The 23,384-nt window shown below is 43.0% G+C and overlaps 1 protein-coding gene across 2 annotated transcripts in view; it reads left to right on the forward strand.

The window, feature by feature from the left end:
• The first annotated feature begins 955 nt into the window (after nucleotides 1–955).
• The window catches only part of LGR5 (leucine rich repeat containing G protein-coupled receptor 5), a 118,729-nt gene continuing 96,300 nt past the window's right edge, over nucleotides 956–23,384 (forward strand). For both annotated transcript variants that reach the window (XM_081822076.1, XM_081822077.1), the window contains exon 1: nucleotides 956–1,291. In XM_081822076.1, the coding sequence (XP_081678202.1) occupies nucleotides 1,080–1,291 (212 nt within the window). In that variant the 5' untranslated portion in view covers nucleotides 956–1,079. The remainder of the gene's footprint in view (nucleotides 1,292–23,384) is intronic.

Genomic DNA, 23,384 nt, shown 5'->3' on the forward strand with positions numbered 1-23,384 from the left:
CAGAGCCCCGTGCCTCTTGCCTGGGGGGACGGGGGGGGGGCTGCACTAGAGCACCCTAGGGGCACTTGGCAAGAAAAGGCCCCTCCCTGAACAAAAGCAAACAGCCATCTGTCTGTCCGTCCGGTATTGTTCTACTAAAGGTGACTTTCCAGGGGATCCTGAAACACTTCAAAAAAATAGCCCCTTCGACTTCTCGCCCCAAAAGTTAGGAAGGCAGAATTGCAGTCCTTGCTCACGAGCCATATTCATTTAGCCATTAACCCGGCACTTTGATTTGAAGGCAAAAGCGAGCTATACGGTGTGCTGTGAGGTATGGATCAAAAAGGCCACCCATCGTTCGCCCAGGAATGCCTGCCTCCTTACCCTGATAACTTTTTCTGGATTGAATTTTAGTCTTTTTTTTTTTTTTTTTTTTTTTAATCACTCCATGTATTCCATCCATTATTTGAAGGGGGCATGGAGGAAGCGTGCTGCATCCTTCGGTCTCTGCGCAGCCGTGTGTCCCCCTCAGGCAGGTCCCTTTCGGCTCTCGGCTCTGGGTCGCCACGACGCACAGGGGAATGAGGGTGGGGGGTCGCCCGGCCCTCACACGGGGTTGAGCGCCGGAATCCGCCCGGCGGCGGCCCAGCCCGAGCGCCGAGAGCTAGCCTGCACCTCTCGCCGCCAGCCGCCTCCCAGCCGGCGATCGGGAAAGGAGGGAGGGGGCCGGAGGAGGGAAAGTGCGGCGGGGCAGGGGGTGCCTGGGAAGCCGGGCTGCGCTGACGTCACTGGGCGCGCAATTCGGGCTGGAGCGCTTTAAAAAACAAGCGTGCGAGCGGAGATGCTGCTCCACACCGAGCAGGCGGCCTGCAGCAGCAACGCTCTCTGCCCCTGCGGCGGCTGCAGCCAGGGCCGCTCCGGAGGCCCGCGTGGCGGCAACGGGCACGGCCCGGCCCCGCGGCGCTTATCCTCGGTGCCCCCGCCGTGGGGCAGGAGCGCGGCGCCCAGCGCTGCAGGCGAGCGCTAAGCGGCCGAGGCCCGCGGCACCCCGGACGCTGCCCTCCGACCGCGGCTCGCTCCAGGCCCCCTGCCCGGGCACCATGGACACCTCCCCGGTCGGCGTGCTCCTGTCCTTGCCGGTCCTGCTGCAGCTGGCGGCCGTGGGCGGTTCGCCGAGGCCCGGCGCGCTGCTGCGGGGGTGCCCCGCGCACTGTCAGTGCGAGCCCGACGGCAGGATGCTGCTCAGGGTGGACTGCTCGGACCTGGGGCTCTCGGAGCTGCCCGCCAACCTCAGCGTCTTCACCTCCTACCTGTAAGTGCGCGCCGCTCGGCTCCGGGAAGGGGGCAAATAGGGGGAGACCAGCCCGGGGGTCTGGAAGGGACCGGGCGAGTTTGCAGAGGGCATCTTGGACAGACATGTTTGGGCCCCAGAGAAATGCACGTGTCTCAGGGTGGGCACAAGCGCACTTTTCGGGCCCGCAGAGAAACGGCTTCAAATGCAAGCCCCAGAAAGCGCTAGTGCGTCGCAGCTTCCCAGTGCAGCTCTAGGCTGGTCGCGGGGCTCCCGGTTGTAGGCATTTGCTTGCAGTGTGGGCATTTGCACCCCTGAGCCTGGAGCCTAAGGGCGGGCTGCCCAACTGATCCCTGCCCCAACCTCCCCTCCGCGTCAGGCCGCGTTCCACGAAGACACGGGCTATAAAAAGTTTCCCCGAAAGAGAACTCCAACTTGCCCAGCCCCAAAGGAACTTACTCTGCACCCCTTGCACGGACGTGTGATGTAACCTTTTTCTTTTCTTCTTTTCTTGATTTCTTGATTTCTTTCTTTCTTTTAATGAAGTGATTAAAATGTAGCAACCACAAACCCTGATTAGAGCTGCCAGAACGTTATCTTTACCTTTGGCTGCCCGAGCCGCCCTTTGAAGTGCCCGCGGCCACGGTGTAATCTTTAACCATCTCCTCCTCCCGGGGAGGAAAAGGGAAGTGGGCTGAAGGCGGTGGGGCTGGTAAACAGCGACGCCGACTACCCGGAGGAGACCCGAAGCTCTCTGTCATCTCTCGGGGATCCTCCTCCCCCACCACAGCCTCCAAAGCCCCAACCGCGAAGACGAGGCTGCGACTCATTTCATAATTTTGTCTCTGGAAAACCGAGGCCCGAAGGATAACAGGTGGTTGGGTGGATGAGGTGACCCAGGAGGAACCCGATTCTCGGGGACCAAGGCGACTACTTCCCCCAAACCCATAGAGTTTCTGCGGCTCGGTTCCTTCGGGCAGAGAGAGACCAGGGTCAGAGCCACTCTGAAAAAGGGGTCACGAGGTGGTCACAAGGTGACACGTTTAGGTTTTAATTCGAGCCACAGCCGTGAGCCCACCCCAAGCCCACGCAATCCCAATTTCGGCTTCTCTGATGTACCTTGGCAGGAGCGAGTTGGGATGTTTGTGTGAACTCGTTCTCTCCTCTGTTTAGTTGTTTTCTGGAGAAAAGAAACATGAAGAGGCTTGCACAACGCCTTCCACTAGATAGTGATTCTTTTTCTAGAGACAGAATGAGAAAGACAAAAAAAAATTTTTTATTTGCTTTAATATTGCGTTGAAATTCAGAGGGCACCATCCTGCTAGATTTTAGTGTTAGATGACAGTCCCCTTCTCATCTACCATAAAACTATTTTGGGTGCTTTTCTTTACTTGAAAAGATTATAAAATTATTTATTTCCCCACCAGGTTTTCCTCCAATTACACTCATTGCGTGTGGTAGTGATTTGTTTCCAGTGGTGGAAATGACCATTCTCTAAGAATTCACATTTCTTCTTCTTCAACAGCTGTCTGTACTACAAAGTGACATACATGCTCATCCCCAGCCTCTGGTTTAAATGCTAAACTCATTGTTTCAAGAATCATGTGGTCTTCTGTATAGTGAATTTTTGAGAGCAGTTTGGTAACTGCACTTAAGAGCCTGGAACTATTCTTCCCCCTCACCCTGAAGAAATTGATTAGATACAAGGGCGGTGTGCAATCCCCCCAAACACTGATAATTTTAATCATGCACTTGTCATAAGACATGTTTAAGAATACAGAAAATAAATTTATGAGTAGTGTCAGGATGCTTTTTTTTCCCACTTGAAAGAATGAACATTTGTTAGGCTTCTGTTGCTAAAAGTTGGCATCAAATGCTGTTTCAGATTATTTCCCACATACCTCAAATGCATTTAACTGTGTCCTCCCTGTGTGAGGAGATCTTACTGCCACTGTTCCTTATCTATCTATCATTATAGATAACCCCTCGGAGTTAAGATAGCATTAGGAAATTAATTGTCATCTTTTTCTCGTGCTGTTTGATGACAGCCTTACTCTGGCCTAAGGGGAAATTTTCTCAGTGCCCTATAAAATCTTAATCTCGAAGCGTCTGAAAAGTGTCACAGTGAATGTTAAATACTTGCTTCTCGTGGCCAACATGTCAGGCACCATGAGTTGCTGAACGTAGAAATCAGTCCTGAAGTAAATAACCAAACCGATGTTCCTCATAAGGTGCAGTTTCAGAATTTGGTCTCCTTATAGAGTACAAAATGTCAGGAGCCACGGGATGCCCTTTCTTGGGGGGTGGGGGTGGAGTTTGAGGGGTTGAGGGGCTTGGAGTTTTTTGGGTTTTGTTTTTACAACCACAGGAACTCTGTGCAGACATTAAGGGTAGATGGTGCCCTCTTTTGGTTACACCTAGAATTATCTGATCATTTCTGCCTTCATTTGTGCACTCCTAACCTAAAAGAAATTTTTATTTACTCATATTCAAATAAATGTACAGGTTTCCTTATTTTAAGAAATAACTTCCCTTTGCTCTTGAAAGAGACCACGAAATTATAGCCCCATACCGCTGGGGCCCGGTCGTAATTAAACTTTGGGGAGAACATCAAACTCTGCCAAGGACTGATGTGGGTAAAAAGGCAGACTACTATCTTTTATTGTTTGTAGTAGGTTATCACCATTTATTTGAGTCAAAATATTATCTCTTCATCTTCCTCCCCTACCCACAAAAGAACAAGCATTTAATTTTCTTCAAACAGATTGATGATGGCAAGTTGCCGCTGGACACATTTGGCAAATGGACTTGCCATCATCTGATAGCTGGCTAGTCAGACTGATAGGTAAAGAAGGTTTCCTGAACCTCTTCATATAAGGCAGGAGCTATTTATGTGCAGTTTTATAATCTTTGTTCTCCCAGAAAAGCTGAATCTTAAGCCAGTCTAAACATTAATATTAATTCTCTTTTCTTACTGAACTGCATTCCCCAGTAGATCTGTAATTGGACCACTGAACATGGTGGAAACACTGGAAAATCTCAATCTTAATCCTCTCTTTCTCTCTCTCTCTCTCTTCCAGTTGTTTTGGGCTCTGATTTCACAAAATAATAAATAGGCTAATAAAGCTCCCTCTGCATTAAAATAAAGAAAACACTAAAGTTGAGACATAAAAGCAGGCAGTAATTGTTTGCAATGTTTAATACATCTCAATCTACCAGTAATGATCTGTCAGAAATAAAGTAACTCTAGCAGATAATCTTATTCTAGGTAAATTATTTTAATGCATGAAATGTGGACATTTTTTGCTAATTGGGTCTTAAAAATAATTTCCCCTATGCTACTTAGATGTGCCTTTCATCCAGTTAGTGTGGCATCCAGATAGAAAAACTAAATCCTTATGAACATCCTAATATAGTTTTAGTATAGAAAATATACTTTTCTTTATTGATCTAGAACAGCCATTTTATTTTTAAATGAACACTGAGTTTTTCCCTGCAGTTGCTTGAAGACATAAACATTTCATCCACAAGCAAATTCATGAACCAAAGGAACCAGGAGAATGAATTTTTTTTTTAATTTTTGTGTAGCTTGCTTACTTTTCCATATGTAACTTTATAACAAAATTTAATTTTACACATAGTTAGCAAAACTGGTATTAATAAAAACTGATCAAAACCCTCAATTATAACTAATTAAGTATGGCCCTGGTGTCATACATATGTTTTAAGCATTTAAGATGCAGTTTCAAAATTAAAGAATATTTTTAGAATCTTCTTTGAAATGGTTTAATATATTTCTGCTTCCCTGCAAGCAACGAAAAGTATTTTAAATCAAGGAAAATGTTTGTAGTTTAGAAATGGTTACAAAAGCCTTTAGCTTTTGTTATAACAGTCTTAAAATTTAGATCAATTGCTAAATGTATGCAGTTTGCTCCACAGATTGCTCTCAAAATTCATTGAAAATGGAATGATGTCAATGACTTTTCTTCATTTTAAAGAAGTTCTTTCTTTTTCTCCAGGATTTCAAGGGTTGTTTTAGTAGTGTTTTTGTTATGGGGGCAATTACTGAAACTCATTGACTAAATTATTCCGAGTGATTTTTTTTTTTTTAAGCAGTGGTTCTGATTCAAACAATTTTGTGGCATAGATTTAAAGTAAATATTTTATTGAATATGATCAACATGTGCATGACAGAGTTTGTGTGACAAGAATGAAGTTTTACATATAAGAAATATGATCTTCAATCAGATCTTCAATCTTTTCTTGTCCTTATGCGTTTTCTTCAAAGTAAAGGAGCTTTAGGGTGCCTGGGTGGCTCAGATGGTTAAGCGTCTGCCTTCAGCTCAGGTCATGATCCCAGGGTCCTGGGATTGAGTCCCGCATCGGGCTCCCCGCTCAGTGGGGAACCTGCCCCTCTCTCTCTCTCTCTCTCTCTGTCTCTTATGAATAAATAAATAAAATCTTCAAAGTAAAGGAGCTTTGATAACAATCACAAATGAATTAGAAGATTGGAATTAAAAAGAAGAACCCATTTGTAGTTAAATAAAATGTATTTTGATAATGGAACCATTCCCACTTGGATGTGTTTGAAGAAGTTCAAAAACACTAAGTTTTGGTCTATGATTTCTCATAGTTAAATTTTTTAACTGAACTATTTGATTTTTTTTTAATTTCCAAGGCATCTGTCAAAGGCATAGAAATAGTATCCATGTAAGCAATTAACCCCAAAAAGCTGTCATATAATTAAAGACATTGCAGAATATTTGTAGTTTTATAACTGATACCTAATAACTACTGACCTTAGTAAACCATTTTTTATGTTTTTTCTATTAAACTCATATATGTAAGTCATTTTAGCTATAAATTGAAGTATGTTTCCAATTAATCCAAATCATAATGCCATATGATAGAAATGAAAAACAGTAGTGAGCTCTGCATTGAGCAATTCTGTGGAGTAATTTTTTGTTTTTGTTCAGTTATTTATATAAATTTAGAATAATGCTAAATGGTACATTTCCTCATAAACACCCCACAAGTGGATATTTCTGGCAACTTGAATTCTTCATGAGAAGGCAGGTTCCTTCCTATGAGATTCAACCTCTTCACTCCTGTTGCAATGTTTTCCTTTACAGAGTCTCATTTTATAGCACAAAGATGAATCAGACTTGCATCAGAGCCACAACTGATATATTACACACCAAAGAAAACAAGCTGATTATCTAGTCCTGTTTTGATGTCTCTTAGCAGAATTTCACTTGTTAAATGTGTCCATGAGTTCTAACCTCCTGCAACTTTTTTATTCCCGTATCTTTCAGCTTCAATCCACATTTTTATCCACTCATTATAGATGCCAACTACAACACTCAGTTTCACCCAGGGAACTCCTTTTCTATGGAAAAGGGAGATACTTCATAGGCTATAGGGTGGAATTTTTTCATAAAATTTTTCATAATTCAAAATTAATTTTGTTCTCTAGAGGTTAAGAGGCAGGCCCATTCTTGGAATCCCCGGCATGTTCTGCCTCTCCCAGTGAATGTTTTTTATTACATTGATCGAGCCCAATGGAAATGCCTTATTTGAAACTGGTAGGTAGAACGACGTTAGCCATTTGATTTCACGTGATGGAATTACATTATCTAGTGGTAATACTAAAAGACTGTTAACAGGGTGTCCGCCATAGGAGAAGAGCTGCTTAAAAGATGCTTCACAAGCTGAACTCCTTCCTCATACCTTCAAATGTTTATTACCCCTGTTCTCAGTGTTTAAGTCTGGGATTGGAGAAGCAGAAATTTGCTTTGAGAGGACGCAGAGGGACTGACCATGTCCATGAAACGGTCTTCCTTTTAAGGTCAAGTGGAATAACACTCCAGGATGTGATGATGAGCTCTCTTTCCTTCAGGGTTTATCCTCCTCACTGGACTTTGAGCTCCTCCAGGGTAGGAAATTTTCCACTTTATAACACAAGTGTCCACCCCAGTGCCTGACACTTAAGGGATGTTCAGTAAACATTGACGGCGTGGGAGTGAATAGAGTTGGCGGAGCCAGCTGCTGAAATCCCAGTGGCTAAAAGAGGCCCGTCTGCATGTAACAGAACCACGCAAGGCTCTCTGCAGCTATGTATGGCCCAGCCCCACTTGAAATACAATTAAATTGTATTCAGCTTAAAGGATGCAATGAGTTGCTTATTTTAACAAACACACCATAATTTACATATCTAAATCATTTTATTGTAATAACGGCTGACATTTGTGTTGTTCCCCCTGAGTACTAGGCATTATGCTAAGTCCTTGACTCATTCATAGGCCCCACAAACACCCTGTGACACAGATGCTATCATCATCCCAAACTTGCAGGCCTGTCTGCTTATTCAAGGATATTTACATTGCTCAACGTGTTTTGGGACCTCTCTGAAATTATCTTCAGAGCCAGTTTACCAGAAATACAAGAAAACCAGCCTTCTAATTTATAGTTATGCCTCACAGTAATTATAACTGGTGCTGAAATATTTCAGCACATTTTTGTTTTCAGGAACACAATTTACGAAGCTCTAATACCAGAAATATTTCTTCAACTAATTGGGAAATGCAGTTTTTAGTTTTCAGTAAAGTGAGAATAACATTATATAGCTAAGGGCCAGTATTTTAAGTTTAGTAGATATCTTTTCATATATCCATTTTCTTACTACCACAGAAACAATTTTTCTTGTCCCCAAGTCAAAGATAAATCATGGTAGCTGCCCAAGTATCCTAAAGAGTGGTCAGTTGACTAATAACTTCCAAGTCAAGAATAAAACTCTTTTTTTTCTATGACCAGATCCATGTGTCAAATAAAGCAGCTGAATTCTTTAGAACTATTCCTCAACTCAGAGAGACATGAACTATCTTAATAGGCAAATTTTGAGTTTGTATTCACCTTTAAAGCTGATAAGATGAATCGATGTCATAAAGGTTGCCATACTATCATTTGATTAAGAATGGAAATTATTTCAAAGTTTTGTCTGCTTATCTACCTGTAAACTGTGCATGGTTTAACAATTAGGCCGGTGATACAGACATCTGTGTAAATTAGAAATCTGGATAAATCAGAGAAGAGTTCCCCCCTTTGAACAAAGAAAAACTCTTCCTAAACTATCTATCCTATTTCATCAGTCTTTCATTTCATTTGCTGCTGGAAATCTCTTGCGTGTTAACCATTTATTGTATTACAAAGTCAACAATATGAAAAACCAATAGCAAGCCAATTAATTATAAATTATATTCGGTATAAAGAACACCTCATCAAGTAAGAATTGATGTTTAGAAAATGTAGGACACGTATGGATATAATCTCTAAAATCTCCTAAAACACCACTCCCAACTCCAGTTTTGTTTTAACATTAATAAATTTTTTTAAAAGATTTTATTTATTTATTTGACAGAGAGAGACACAGCGAGAGAGGGAACACAAGCAGGGGGAGTGGGAGAGGGAGAAGCAGGCTTCCCGCTGAGCAGGGAGCCTGATGCGGGGCTCCATCCCAGGACCCTGGGATGATCATGACCTGAGCCAAAGGCAGACGCTTAAAGACTGAGCCACCCAGGCATCCCTTAACATTAATAAGTTAAGGGCGCCTGGGTGGCTCAGTTGGTTGAGCGACTGCCTTCAGCTCAGGTCATGATCCTGGAGTCCCGGGATCGAGTCCCGCATCGGGCTCCCTGCTCAGCGGGGAGTCTGCTTCTCCCTCTGACCCTCCCCCGTCTCATGTGCTCTCTCTCTCTCTCATTCTCTCTCTCAAATAAATAAATAAAATCTTTAAAAAAAAACAAAACAAAACATTAATAAGTTAAAATTATGCAGCAGTCACTTTCAGGGGTCTCATTTGTGAGGTATACACATTTTTTCTGCATTCATTTTATCCTCCTTGCCTTCAGAAGGAGCTTGGTTTCGTCTTCTAACAAGGACTGTGGTTGTCGGTGGGGAGGAAAGCAATCCCTTTCCTGCACACACACGAACACCCACGGCACCAACATACCAGTAAGAAACGGTTTCCTTTCTGCGACTTGCTCTGTGGAAATGACACATAACATTGACATGGCGTGGCCGCGGAGAGCCAACTCTTTCAAGGCGAGAGGCTGAGGAGCTGGCTGTGTGAAGGCACCTTCAGTTTAGTTCAGAAGCTGAAATGCGAAGACCATTGTGCTGGCAAAGGGAGCCCACCTCCCGCCGGGAACGTGTGCACCGAGCTGACCTTCCTCATCATCTGAGGAAGCTGAGATTAAGCTTTCCTCAAGTGGTCCCTTGTTAGCCCAGCCTTTTCCCCAGTGTTGCTCATCTTTCACAACTGGAAGCCAAGTGTTTCAAACTGTTACTCAATTCTGCAGCCAAATTCCTTTATTTCCTCCTTCCTCCTCCTTTTCTCCCTCACACACACACCACACTGTGATGGCTAACCTTACATTCGTGCCTTCCCTTCCTTTCCAAAGTCGACACTCAGAAAAGAAAAGAACCTAAGAATTTTTATGTTTCACTAAAAAACTGGTAAATATTTTTGTGCTTCTTTTTTCTTGAAACTCTGAAGAAGTAGAACAGGGACTCTACAAAAGATGTCTATTTGCAAAAATAACCTGCCTTTGATCAAAAAAGCCGCAAAAGTGTACTTCTCAGGGAAGTAGAAAACCACACATGATCTCAAGTGGAAAAAATATAAAGAATTTGCTGAATTTTTAACCTTAGTACATAACAAAGATATTATTTTAAAGTTGGTTGGTTAATGTGGGCTGTGTTAGAAATTTCATTGTGTTGTGTTTGGGTTTACCCAATGTTATTTTAATGAGTTTATTGGTTCAACACACAAAACACCACGTGGCACTTGAAGTTTTCAGGTTATTAATTTTCGTGGGAGGCACTTACTTGAAGGAACTCTATTACATAATCAATTGGTCTTTCAATCTATCAGCACGAAATAACCTTTCCCTTTTTGTATACATATACAGTGAAGATTATTTGGTTATAAAAAACAAATAAAATTTTCCGTGGAAGGATCATCTATTTTTTGTATATATATTGAGACTTTGGTAATAAATATTTATTTCACAGTGTTTGTTGAATGAATCTATAGAATGAGTTTGGCGTCTTCTAGTGAAGACCGAAATAAGACATCTTCTTCCTTATTTTCCCTTCAAACTTCCTGCCCTGAAGGGACCCTTAGCAGAAAGGCATGCCTACGTTTGGGTGGTAGACCTACTCTATGACCATTGGAGTGTCAACTGCCGCATAAAGTAAAGCCTAGGAAAAAATGCCAAGAGAGGTGGAAAGACGAAGCAAGGAAATCTGCTACCCAAGAAACAGTGCGGGCAGGACTGAGAGACGGTGAGACCTCTACTAGGCCCCCTGACACAGATGTACACTTCTCCTGTGTCTCTCGATCCTTCTCCATCCCTGACTTCCAGATAGTATCAGAAGACTGGAAACATGCATTTTCCTTATCTCAGAGACGTCCCCCAGGGCTTCAAACTACGAGATGAAGGGAAGTTTAGAGAGAAGAGTCTTTGGGATTAAAGTATTAACTCTAAGTGCACCGAAATTGAGGTCTTTGATTTGAACCTGGGGAAGCCACATCACTCTCCCTGCGGTGGGAGAACCGCACTCACAGCAGCCCCTTCCCTCGGCAGCTGTCGTACTCTGGGGCTCAGGGCAACGGAGGAAGTTCAAGATCTTTTTTCACTGAGTCTTCTTTTCACTTCGGGTAGCAAAAGGAAATCCTCCTTAAACCAGATTCTCCCAGGGTGTAAGCATATCTCATTTGAAGATCTCAGAAGTTTGAGCAACATGGTTCACTGACAGCGAGTATGCACCTTCCACCTTACAGCTGCTGGTCATCCAGCGTAGAGTCCACTTCCCCACGGTCTTATAATCCTGACAAGTGTTAGGTGGATACCGTCTGGTCCCGAATGACTAGTGGGTAGTAATTTGAGGCACCCTTTCCCTTAGCTGTAGAAACGCCTCAAAACATAGTTAATTGTATATTGGGGAAGGAAAGGCTAATTTTGATAGATTGATGTTAATGATAATACCAATTCACAGCTTGTGTTAGTAGCTAACTACATGTAGAGTATGGTTCTACCTTAAAGAACTAAAGATAATCTTTTATCCACAAATCACCAGCAGGACTAAGCTGTATACCTAAGGTCACATTACAGAGTGCAAAACTGAAATTTAATCATGATTGCTAGAGCATTACCCTAATTGCCCAGATAAACAGAATGAAAATCACTTAGATAGGTTGCCGAGGTTTCTGATGAGTCAGACGCTGTGTCCACCCATGGGATTTAGAATGTGAAGCACCTTGGAGGTCACCTAATCCAACACCTTCATTTCACAGATGATGAAATTCATGCTCCTAAGAGGTAAATGACATTCCCAAAAGCACATGGCTGGAAAAGATGGAGTTGGAACCCAGCTCTCCTGAGAACCCCAGCTGAGTGTTCCTTCTTGTCACTTTTTTGTTCCAATGCCAGATACTCAGGTGAATTCTAAAAATCCCAGTTATCTTTCTAGATGTTGCCAAATAATCCTGTTGCTTATGCGTGCTATATATGTAAATATATGTGCCTGAATTTTAACTGTATTGTCTTTTTTTGGCCCATTGTAGATACAGATAAAGTGTCTCTGTATCACCTAAAAATCTGCAAAACAGAAGGAAACAATCAGATTTAGTTTGAGGAATAAATAAATAATTTCCCAAATGTCTGTTCATAGTAGTTAAACATGTGTTTATTATAATTTGAATTTCATTTGTGACCTTAACTTGACCAAATTTAGATTGTCTTCGTGTCTCTTGAATGTGCTCCCTTTCTCATCTAGCACTGAAACTGCATTAATTCAGTCTCTCTCCTCGATTTTTGCCTGGATCACCGTGGCAGCCTCCTGTCTTGGTTTCCACAGACCCTCGGGACACACACATTCCCTACCACCATGCTAGTTTGTCTAAGATGCAACTGTGGCCATGTCTCCCTTATATGCAGTCCTTCAGTGGTTTCCTAGGGCTTTCATGATAAAGTTTAAATTCTCAGTCTGACCCACAAAGTAAGCTTCTCTTGCTTCATTCCTCACCTGCAAACCCTGTGGCCAGCTCCACAGACTAGCCCCTCCTGCTCTCTTCACTCCAGCCGTATGCAACTCCACCTACAATTTCCATGTTTCCTTCCTCCAGGTGTTCACATGTGTTGGTGTTTGCTTGGAATCCCTTTCTTCTTTTTCATTTTGCTCACTTCTATGAGTCTTTCCATACTCAGTTCAAACATCCACCTCTTCCGGAAAGCCTTGTGTGACCCACCACTCTAGAAACCGGTCTCTGATGGTTCCTTATCATGCTGAGCCCACCTCTGTCATAGAACTCACCACACTTGACCACCATATTTGTCTGCTTGTCTGATCTGCTTGTCTGTTTTCATTACTAGATTATGTATACCCCTTGAATTACGGATTTTCTTGGACCAAAGAAGACTCTCCCTGGGATTGAGATCAGAACACACAAACCCTGCGTTGTTTTGTTTTCAGAATCCCTGTGTATTAATATGTTTTTCATTTTCTGCATTTTGTGATCCTTTGCTCTCTTGTGGACTTGCTGACCCAGGAGAGATGGTCTCTCTCGGAGCTATCTAAAATTCCTCTGCAAGTGTGCCTTTCATATGCAAACCAACCGATCCAAGGCCCACACCCCCACCGCCTTCATTATTGGGCTCTATTGGGCTCTTACAAGGCTCTTACACTCTAGGTCTATATTACCTATTCTAATGACCCCAGGGCCAGGTACCAGACGACTCTGGACAGCCCCTGCACCCCCGAGCCTGCTGAAATTATTCCAACTAGCCAATTCCTAGCCTGCTTACCCTGTCTGTTCCTTCACATGGAAACCACAATGAACGCTCATGCCCATACTTTCCTCCCTCTCCTTCTTCTTCCTGACTCTGGTGTTCGCCCATGTGACCCTGCATGGCCTGATGTACCCCCAACTCTTGGGAACTGTGAGTAACAAACTGTCTTTTCACTAACAGTTGTCTCCTGATCTATGGGCCATACCATACCTAAACAACATTAAAACCGACATTTTAAAACACCCTCTGTCCTTGCGTGCCAGTCCCAGGGCATGCTCCAGGGAGAGTCACTAGGCGGCACTCTCCTGTTTCCCTAAACTCTATGGGAAATGCACTTTTCTACATCTAAAATACAGGGCCCCATTTTTCTGGCCATCAAATGTGTAACAGAAAGTGAGACAAACTGGTATAATCTTATATTGTGATAGCAGAGAGGTCCTTCCCTCTACACTTGGCAGACTGCATTGTTTGTGAACTCCCAAGAAAGAGAGAAAAAACAATTCAGAGAGTGCTTTTTGCCCCCAATTTCTCATTTGCCCCTCATAACAGACAGTAAAAGTTATAATTATCCCAAACTTTGGAAGTGAGAACAGCTTGACAAAGATCACAGACCTATCTTGAGTAACCTTGGCAAGTTACTCTGTGTCTCAGTTTCCTCATGTGTAAAATGGCAACAATCGTGATACCTCCCTCACGGGATTGTTGTGAAGATTGGTAAGATCATACATGTGAAGCACTTTGCATAATGCCTCATGTGTGGAGTGCACATTAAATGTTAGGGACTACTGTCTCTGTTGCTGATGAAGTTGTTGTTAAAACACTAAACCCATGCTTTTTTTTTTTTTAGATTGTATTTATTTAGAGAGAGAGAGCATGAGCAGGGGGAGGGGCAGAGGGAGAGGGAGAGAATCTCAAGCAGACTCCACACTGAGTGCAGAGCCTGACACGGGGCTTGAGTTTAGGACACTGAGACCATGACCTGAGCCGAAATCAACAGTCCGACGCTTAACTGACTGAGCCATTCAGGTGCCCCTAAACCCATGCTTTGCAAATACAGTGTTGCCTCTTATTGCTGTTCCCCAAAATAGTTAAATCCATTGCCCCAAAACTTTATAATTTTCATTAAACAAGATTTTTTAGGTAAAAGAATAAGGGAAGCAAAAAGGGGCAGCTTCACATGAATAGTGTATCACCCAGCACCTGTTTAAGTTTAACCAACTGAGCCACTCAGGCGCCCCCTGTTTAAGTTTAAAAGATTCTTTCATCTTTGATCCTTGGTATCAAATAGATAAAGGATTCTGTGTGTTGAATGAAGTTTCATATTTTCACGTGGGTGCATAACGTTGTGTAGACACTGCACAGACCTCCAGGGTGGCTGATGACTGAGCAGACGCTTTGTCACTGATTGTGGGCCAGTGGCCTAATGGTAAAAGCCCACTCTTCAGACAGGGTTCAATGAATGGCCCACAGTTTGTGGTCCTGGGCTGAAATTGTTTTTCTCCTCTCATTTTCATCTCACCCATCCCCACGGTTTTTCCTGAGTATGTAGGAAACAATCAGTTTGGTCACTTCTTGGGCTCTCAGAAGCCCAATCTCAGCAGTTGACTTACTGTAGCAGCAGGTGAGAGATGATGGATTTAGCGGGGGGCAGAGAGCATATAGGGAACCCAGCTTTTTCTCAGAGCCAGAGATACACCCAGGAAAACTACATTTTCAACACAACAAAAATGTGTTTGATTTTTTAAATGTATTGACGGCAGAAAAAAATAACGAGGGGAAAAAATAACATATAAGGAATAGGTTTGTGTCTATCTGAAAATACCTTCAAAAGAGGTGAATTTCTGTGAGGAATTACGGTAGCTGTCTTTGAAAAAGAAGCCGTTAGTTCAATGCAATTGCAGGAAGGATCTTTGCAGTCAGTGATGACAACGAGGCTGAAATTATTTCCTGGAGAATAATAGATACCAATGACTTGACTCTGTGAGGGGGAAGGGATTCAAAGTTAAATAGAGGGTCAAAGCACCACTCAGGCTTGTCTTTGAGCTGCTGGGCCAGTGATCCCCAGCAGAGAGGAGAGATGGGTGGGCGGTTATTGGACCAGACAGCCTTTTAATTCTGCTGGATGAGCCCTGTGTCACCATCTTCACAGATTCTCAACAGCCCCCCGCAGAAGAGGCAAGCTGCTTCACCCATGACCAATGAAATCAAGAGAGCAGGTCCGAAAAGGACAAGGGAACTCTCTAGGAACACTTTCATATCTTACTACATGTGAAAGGATGATTCTGGAATTCTCGAGTGCCCACTGAATCACTGAAGTAGGAAGCTGATTTATTTTACAGCACTAAAGCCAAAACTGAAGGAACGCTCGGGCAGACGTCTACTATGTGTTACCCAGCAGCTTAGATTGGACAAGTGGGATCTATCAGCCTCGCTTTATCAAGCAGTTTAAACAATCACCAAACCAGACTGAATCTGAAGGCAGCAAAAGTCAAACAATTTCAAATGAAGAGTCAGAAGGATCTGCCTCAGGCAAAGCACAGTTCTCCAGGTGGCAAGGGGGTACGAGAAAAGCCACAACCCAAAGGAGACTGGGGCAAATAAGAAAAGAATAAAAAAGCGTCAAGTAAGACCCAAAGGTGAGGTCCACGGCAGGACGGAGAGAAAAGTGAAGCACAAGCTCACTGCCAAGATGGCACAGACCCTGGCGACCGTCTCAGCTGTGGGGTGGGCTCACCCGACAGGTAGATGTCCGTCCTTCAAGGGGTCTACACGCACACTCACACATACTACACACCCACGGCGGGGGCACATCTCTGCATTTACACGTGGAAGAAACGGAAACTCATTTTGCAAACAACCTGAAAATCTCTAAACACATGTATCTACTCTCTCCATAGGATGCTAAGGCACCTGGCATACTCCTAGGAGCTGGGAACTAGTTCACACCGTGGTGCAGCGGGACAAAACAGACCCAACGCACAGAGGAGCAGTGTGCCCTGTTAGAGGTCTAGTCCATGGTTCTCAAATTGTCTTCACATGAGCTCCATTTGGAACCTAGCCTTAACCATCTTGAGGCCTAGATCCCTCACCAAACCAACTCAATCAGAATCTCTGGGGGAAGAAGCGAGGCATCAGAATGATTTTTTACTCCCCAAGGCAAATTCAGTGCGCGGGCAGGTTTTGAGAACCACTGAACTAGGTCTAGCTCCCCCGCTAATCAGCTGTAGAATCTCTGGCAGAATATGCATACCCTCCCGGCCTCAGTTTTCACATCTGTAAAGTCAGAGTGGTGAGCATATGCTCTGAGGTCTCTCCAGTTATCTATGAATCTGTCAGCTTGACATTTGTGTGTATTGTACACCAGGACAGGTGTAGCGAGATTGTAGAAAACGGGAGGTTTCTACGCATCCACACCCACATCCATTTTGTACAGCAAATCTGGGAGCATTGTTTACTCTCCCGCAGTGAGCATTACTTAAAATGACTTTATTTGTTTTGCAGTTTAGAGGGCCTCTGTAGGTAGCCTCAGGAGCCCATTCATTTCATTAACATTAAATCAACAAGCAGACCTTTCTGCCTCTCTCAAGCAGGATTAATGGATTTTGGCATGATTTGTGCATCTAGCAGCAAAACCTCTTGCTGAGAGAGCTAGCAGGCTTGACTAATTCCCAGCAGTGCTAACTTCATAAACTTACTATAAGCTTTTAACTTTGACTGAAGATTAAAGGTAATGACTTCACGCTGTTACATCTGAATGCGTGATACTTGAGATGCATAAAAACTATATAAAAATGACACACTATTTGATAAATTAACATTATACATATATATATGTTTGTATGTGTGTGTGTATATATATCTGGATGTTACACTTATGAGAATACTCAATTCTGTGTATGTAAAAAAAATCCTCTTATAACACTGAAAAAGATTTATGCAACAAATAATCTACCCCAAATAGAGTATTGACAGATGTATATGTAAAGTGTAAGCGCGAGAACCTGTGGTTAGAATACGGTAAATATGCTAATAGAAGGCCCAGTTTTGTGTGAACCCATAACAGGACTCTCTGTTGAATAGGAACAATTTTCTAAGAAACAAAATGACTCTGCTCTATGAGACCAGCTTTCACCTCTAAGTAATAATCCCGCATATGACTATGCTTATATTTTTTTCTTCCAGACAGTCTTGAAATTCAAAATCAGAGAAGTCTGCACGAAGAAGGGAGAGAAAGGGGAAAAATACAATATTTCCAGCCCATCTGACAAGACGACATAAAAAGCTTTTGATCAAAGGGTCTTAAGTACACTTTACTGGTGTGACAAACAACATTTTTATCCCTTTATTAGATTTATTTTCTTCTGCAAACTGCAGTGACCAGGGTATGGTTTGTGAAAGAAAGCTGGCAGGGTTGTGTTCTTTGATTCCTAATTAACACCTCCAGTCTCAAAAGAGAACCAACAGAAATACCATAAAATGTTGCAGCTGCATTGTGATTCCGCTTGGCTGGTTTGTTAAAAGTCGGCTGGGCACTGGCAGCTGCAGTGAAGGGAAAGCTCAATGGGTGTTTTGTATCGTGCCCACTGAAGTGAAAGAAGGCAACCATTTTATTTTTCAAATGGGCAGCTGCAGAGGGGGGTTTAAATGGAGCTAAATACAAGATTTACTGTTAATTTATAGTAAATAAATAAGGAAGAGTAAACCTAACTTTCAAGTTCTTACAATCACAAAGAAATTTTTGCGAGAAATTATTAAGGACAACAGTTTTGGAGGCTCTTAGCAACTGATTTGGGGAATCTGGCAACCAGGAATAACATTCATTATTAAAATCAAAATAGCCTTTTCGATTGAGCTGAACAAGCGAAAGCTTTGGCAATTGACATTTCCTCTTTGGAAGGTAAAGGTGTATCTTTCCTGTGTTTGGTAATGTAACTCCCTCGTCCCACTTTATTGAAACCTTCAAATTTATTCAGATTGGAATTAAGTAAGATTCCATACATCCTCCCACCTCACTTTTTTTTTTTTTTAAGAGCATGGAGTTGAATTTTGCCTTGGGTAGGGGAATAAAAGAGGCATTTAACTCTGGTCAGATAAATCTCACTCACATTCCAAAAAATGCAATTAAGGAAATATGTAAATCTAGATGTTTCATCAAATGCTAGCTAAGGGGTTACTAGTTCTTCTCGAACACAATGACTGAACTAAAGAACTTTAGTGTCTGTGTAAGAACCATTGTCCAAGCCACAGTCCCTGTTGGAAACAGAGTCCGGCCTGGCCGTGGGAAATACCTACATATTTGACACAGGCCCTATTTCTGAGAGAAAGGGGACTGGAAGGGAAAGTATGGCGATTTTACTGTTGCATTCTAATCAGCCATGATCTGCCTAATTTGCTTTGATCAGGAAGATAAACTAATTTTTCTATGGGCTGGATAAAAGTAATTAGCAAGCCAAAGCTTTCATGTTATTTCAAAAGAGCTAAAGTAAAGAGGATCAGAAATTGTAATGGTGGGAGCTAAATACATCTTTTCGGCTCATCTGAGAGCATTGTTAGTTCAAAATAGGATACTGACACAGAAGAGGAACTCTGGCTAAAGATAGTTTCATGGGCTGCACAACCATTATAAATCCTGGGATCTACAATGCTATGTAACTAAACAGAATCACCAAGGGGTGATTTATAATTGGTATCTGTGTCACAGAGCCCCGTTCTTTTGTGGGGACACCTTTACCTTGATGTGAAAGGGCCCGATTATTACCTAGTCCTAAAACATGGTTGGTTTTTCCAGGACCTCTGCGTTGGCGTTGTTAAATTATTTAAGTTGGGGTAGTTGGATGTGTTTGTTCGAACCCTAAGCCACTGTGCCTCTAAAGCACACAGACACAGCCAGCTTGGGATTCTACAATCCTGCATCTACTAGAGTGGGATCTGAGATCAAACTGAAAAAGCTGATCAGGAACCCGACGCTCCAGATGCTTGAATTTCACAGCCTGGTTCACCAGGGTTTGGGCCAGTTACCAGCTTCAATAATGCCACGTCCTCGTCTCTTGTTTTTTCCAAACAGCCAAACACATGTAGTTATTAGATGAGAAGGAAAGATTTTGGAATATGGGATTTTGTTTCTTAAAAAAAAAAAAAAAATCTGCTATTTAATGTTACTTTTTTCTTGTTGATATGACCTTTGCTTTACTTCCTTCCCCAAGCTGTTGTACTAGATATGGTATCTGTTACCCTACTGTAAACTTAATTGCTTTTTTGGCTACTAATCTCCTTTGCTAGGGTTCTTAGATACGAAAGTGTACATTTCGTGTCAGACTCACTGTGTCTTATAAAATAAGTGGATCTTTTCAAAGGATCTCTCTGTGGGGTCGGAGCTAGCCAAGCTTCAGGGTTCTATAGGAACTGTTGTTACAGAATAATTCCAAAGGAAACTAGAAAATAAAACCGCTCTTCTACCCTGTCTTTAAAATTACTCAATCTCATTTGACTTACTTTTTCTCATGTTTTTCTCCTCTTTTCAGGAAGCCGCAGTCAATAAACATTTTAACTCCCTAACATTTTAAAAGTTCTTGGCTGTTAAGTGTTTAAAAATACAAATAAGTCTATTTCACTTTGTTGCTAACTGTCATAAGGTCTAGAAAAGAGGACAACACTTAGGAATAAGAATTCAGTCGGGCGCCTGGGTGGCTCAGTTGGTTGAGCAACTGCCTTCGGCTCAGGTCATGATCCTGGAGTCCCGGGATCGGGTCCCGCATCGGGCTCCCTGCTCGGCGAGAAGCCTGCTTGTCCCTCTGACCCTCCCCCCTCTCATGTACTCTCTCTCATTCTCACTCTCTCAAATAAATAAATAAATCTTTAAAAAAAAAAAAAAAGAATTCAATCTATGGCTGGGGAGCAAATCCTCAGTAGTGTTAACATCATGTTCCTGCATATGCATTAATTCTTTCACAAAATTCGTGCTTATCTATTGCCGACTCTGTTCTGGATGCTAAGAGCATAGCAGTATGGCCTTTGCAGGGGAGACAGACATTAAGTAACTGCTTAGTTAAATTTATGTTATTAGAATTATGCAAAGACTCTGATGGAGAATGGAAGTGCACTACAAGAGAACCTGTCTAGTCTTGGTGGTCAGGGAAGACTTCCATTGACATTTAATCTGGAATCTTGGAGGACGAGTTTGCGTTGGCCAGAAGGAGAGGGAAAGAACATTCTAGACAAACTTCCCCATTTCAGTCTAAGCACTGGCTGGATTCTCCTCTATACGTTCTGCAACTGTAACGTCTAGCATGATGCCAGGGACCTCTAAGTACCTCCTATTGCAGGAGGTCTGAACACGGTTACCCCTAGGGGGCAGGATCCACCTCTGAGATCTGACCTACCATTACTAGGAAACTTCTCATAGGAATATAGTACAAAGATCTGTGTGGCAAGGGTCTCTGCAGCTGTGTTCTGGTCTCCAAAGTGTACCTTCTACTTTACTAGCTTATAGTTTTACTGGGCTTACTGACTTCATTTTCTCTGTAGCATAATTACGAACTTATTTATTTGCACCCTCAATCATAACCTGAAAAGAAGAAGTGGTAATTGTGTTGTGTGGACCTGTGCATTTTCCCTGCATTAGATGGGGATCCAAGAAGCAGAAGGCAAGCTTTTCCCTCTGTCCTCCTCTCATGCACAGTAAACTCTTCCAATTTCTGTTCACAGTGGGGAGCTGGTCAGACCTAAGTGCGCACATTTATTAATTCTTTAAATTATTCACCTAACACTTACTTGGCACTTACTATCTAGACTGAGCCCAAGAAACAAAGATGAATCAAGCAACAGCCTCCTCTCTCTGGAGTTCACTGTTTAGTTAAGGAAGACAGACAAGTAAGCCAAAGCAGTATAGTAGTGAAGAGCCTCATTCTGGAATCAGTCACTCTCTGTTGGAATCCTGGCGTGCACTTATTACCTTGGGCAAATTATTTAACTCCTCTCTGGCTTCAGTTTCCCCATCTGTAAAACAGAACGTTTCTCATAGGGTTGTTCATGAGGGATATTATTTGCAAAGCACGTACAACAGTGCCTGACGGGTAGTAAATAGAAGGCAAGGTTAGCTGTGATTATTGCTAGAGGGCAGTATGAAGTCCTGTGGAGAGAAGGACACCATTCACTCCACCTGGGGTTGCAAATACTTGCCAGAGAGGGTTGGGTTTGCCCTGCTTTTAAAGGATGGGGGGCATTTCACCATATGGATGGGCGTGTCCTATAGAAGCCCATCAGCAGGGGCAGCAGAGCAGGAAAGCACTTGGAAGGAAATTCTCAGATTTGCTGAACATGAAGCAACAGTGACTGGAAATGAGAGAGCTTGGAAGACAGAGAACCCAGACAGCATCTGAATGGCTGCAAGGACTCATGTCTCAAAAGGCGTTATCTCCCGCCTCTTTGCAAAGCTGCCCCTCATTTTGGATTTCCCTTTCCTCCCCTGGGACCCATGGTTTATTCCTTCAGTGAACTTTTAATGAGAGTGCGCTATGCAAGGTTCTATGGGAGGACATATCCATTCATTGTCTTCTAGAAGTTTGAAATCTAAAAGATTGGTATCATTTTATGTATTAAATTTGGTCACCTGATAAAGGGATTTCCATTTAGAGATAGCTGTTACCAGGACATCCTCTATTTCTCCCTCCTTCATCTATTTATCATCGTGTCCCCCACTACCTAGCATAGTACCCGGCACACATGTATGTTGTACAAATGTTTCCTGGGGGTGGAATGAAGGCTTCCCCCCTCTGTTCCGCGATTTCCCCAAACTGTTGCCCTTCTTTCTCCTTCCTCTCAACTGCCAGAATTCTTGAAAGAGGAGGCTGTATTCCCTGCTGCCATTCCATTACCACCCCCTCACTCTTTCATTCCTCCTGCCATCAGCCTACCACTCCCATCATTCAATTGAAATCACTCTCTCCTCAACACACCGCCGCTGACCTCTTACTGCCAAATCCAAGGGATCTTTTCTCAGCCCTCAGTCTTCCCAGACCACTCTGCAGCCTCAGCCCCTGCCCACTAGCCCCTCCTCCCACCGTAAGCCAGGTGAGTGCGCCACCCTCGCAGCCTTAAAATGCACACGTTTTGGAATCCGCCAGGCCTGAGTTTGGCCACAGTCCAAAGCTCAGTTTCCTTATCTGTGAAATGGGGCTAATAAAGCCTATTATCTGTGTTTGGCACACTACTCAGCCTCCTAATCACTCTCCTTCCCTCGCTCTCGTCTCTCACGTGCACTGCTGCCTAATTGACCTTCCTAAACTTCATAATGATCACGTCACTTCCCTGTTCAGAAAGCCCCAGCAACACCCAGGCACTGGAAAGCACCAAATCTGAGATCTGACCTACCATTGGTCCCCACAGTCAGCTCAAATCCTGTGCAGCTGTGCTCCAACAACAGGAATCCCGGAGACAGTTCCACTTGGCTTCTACTTGCCATTTAATATCTCTTTATCGCTAGTGTCTCCATTAGCAAATTGAAGTATTAGATTCATTCAGAGCTGATGCTCTACTTGGCTGTAAAACTCTGTGATTTTTACATTTTGGCCTCATGTTTCCATACTTGCCCTTCGAATTTCTGTTCTTCAGGTAAATAGGATGGCACCCCATTTCCCTAACATGTTCCTGCTCTCCTGCCTCGATACTTCTGCTCTTACCCATCTCTCTGGCTGGACTGGCTGCTTTCCCATCTCCACGTGTAAAAATTCTTCCTTCAGGCTCTTCTCAAGTGTCATCTCCTCTTCCATGGCCAAGAGTCATTGTCCCACCTGAGGGATGTTGATCATCCTTTGTGGTGGATTCCCATTAGGGAAGTCCCATTCGGACCACAGCAGTTTTCTCCTCACTCTTCCCCCTGTCCCGCTGGCTTTACCTTTGCACGTTGGTCAATTCTGTCTTCCTCTGGCCAGCTTTGGTTATGCCAACCCTTACTTAAAGATCCACCATGACTTAACATTGCCCAGTGCCTCAAATCCAACAAATCCAACACTTCTTACCCAAAGCTTCAGAAAACTTCACTGAAATGTCCCAAATAACCTTTGTTCTCTCATCTGTCAACCACTCTTCAGAGCAAACTTGAGCCCGTGTAGCTGAAGTCATACAAGGAGAGCAATGAGCTGTAAGGAGACTGAATTTGTAATATTTACTTGTATCATGACTAGGATAATGCATTTACAAGTTAGTATAAAATCAACAAATAAGAAAAAATGTGCTTAAAAAGACTTCAGCTGTGATTATATTTT

Source organism: Leptonychotes weddellii, chromosome 5, assembly GCF_054177405.1.
Source record: "Leptonychotes weddellii isolate Sample4059 chromosome 5, ASM5417740v2, whole genome shotgun sequence".
NCBI lineage: Eukaryota > Metazoa > Chordata > Mammalia > Carnivora > Phocidae > Leptonychotes > Leptonychotes weddellii.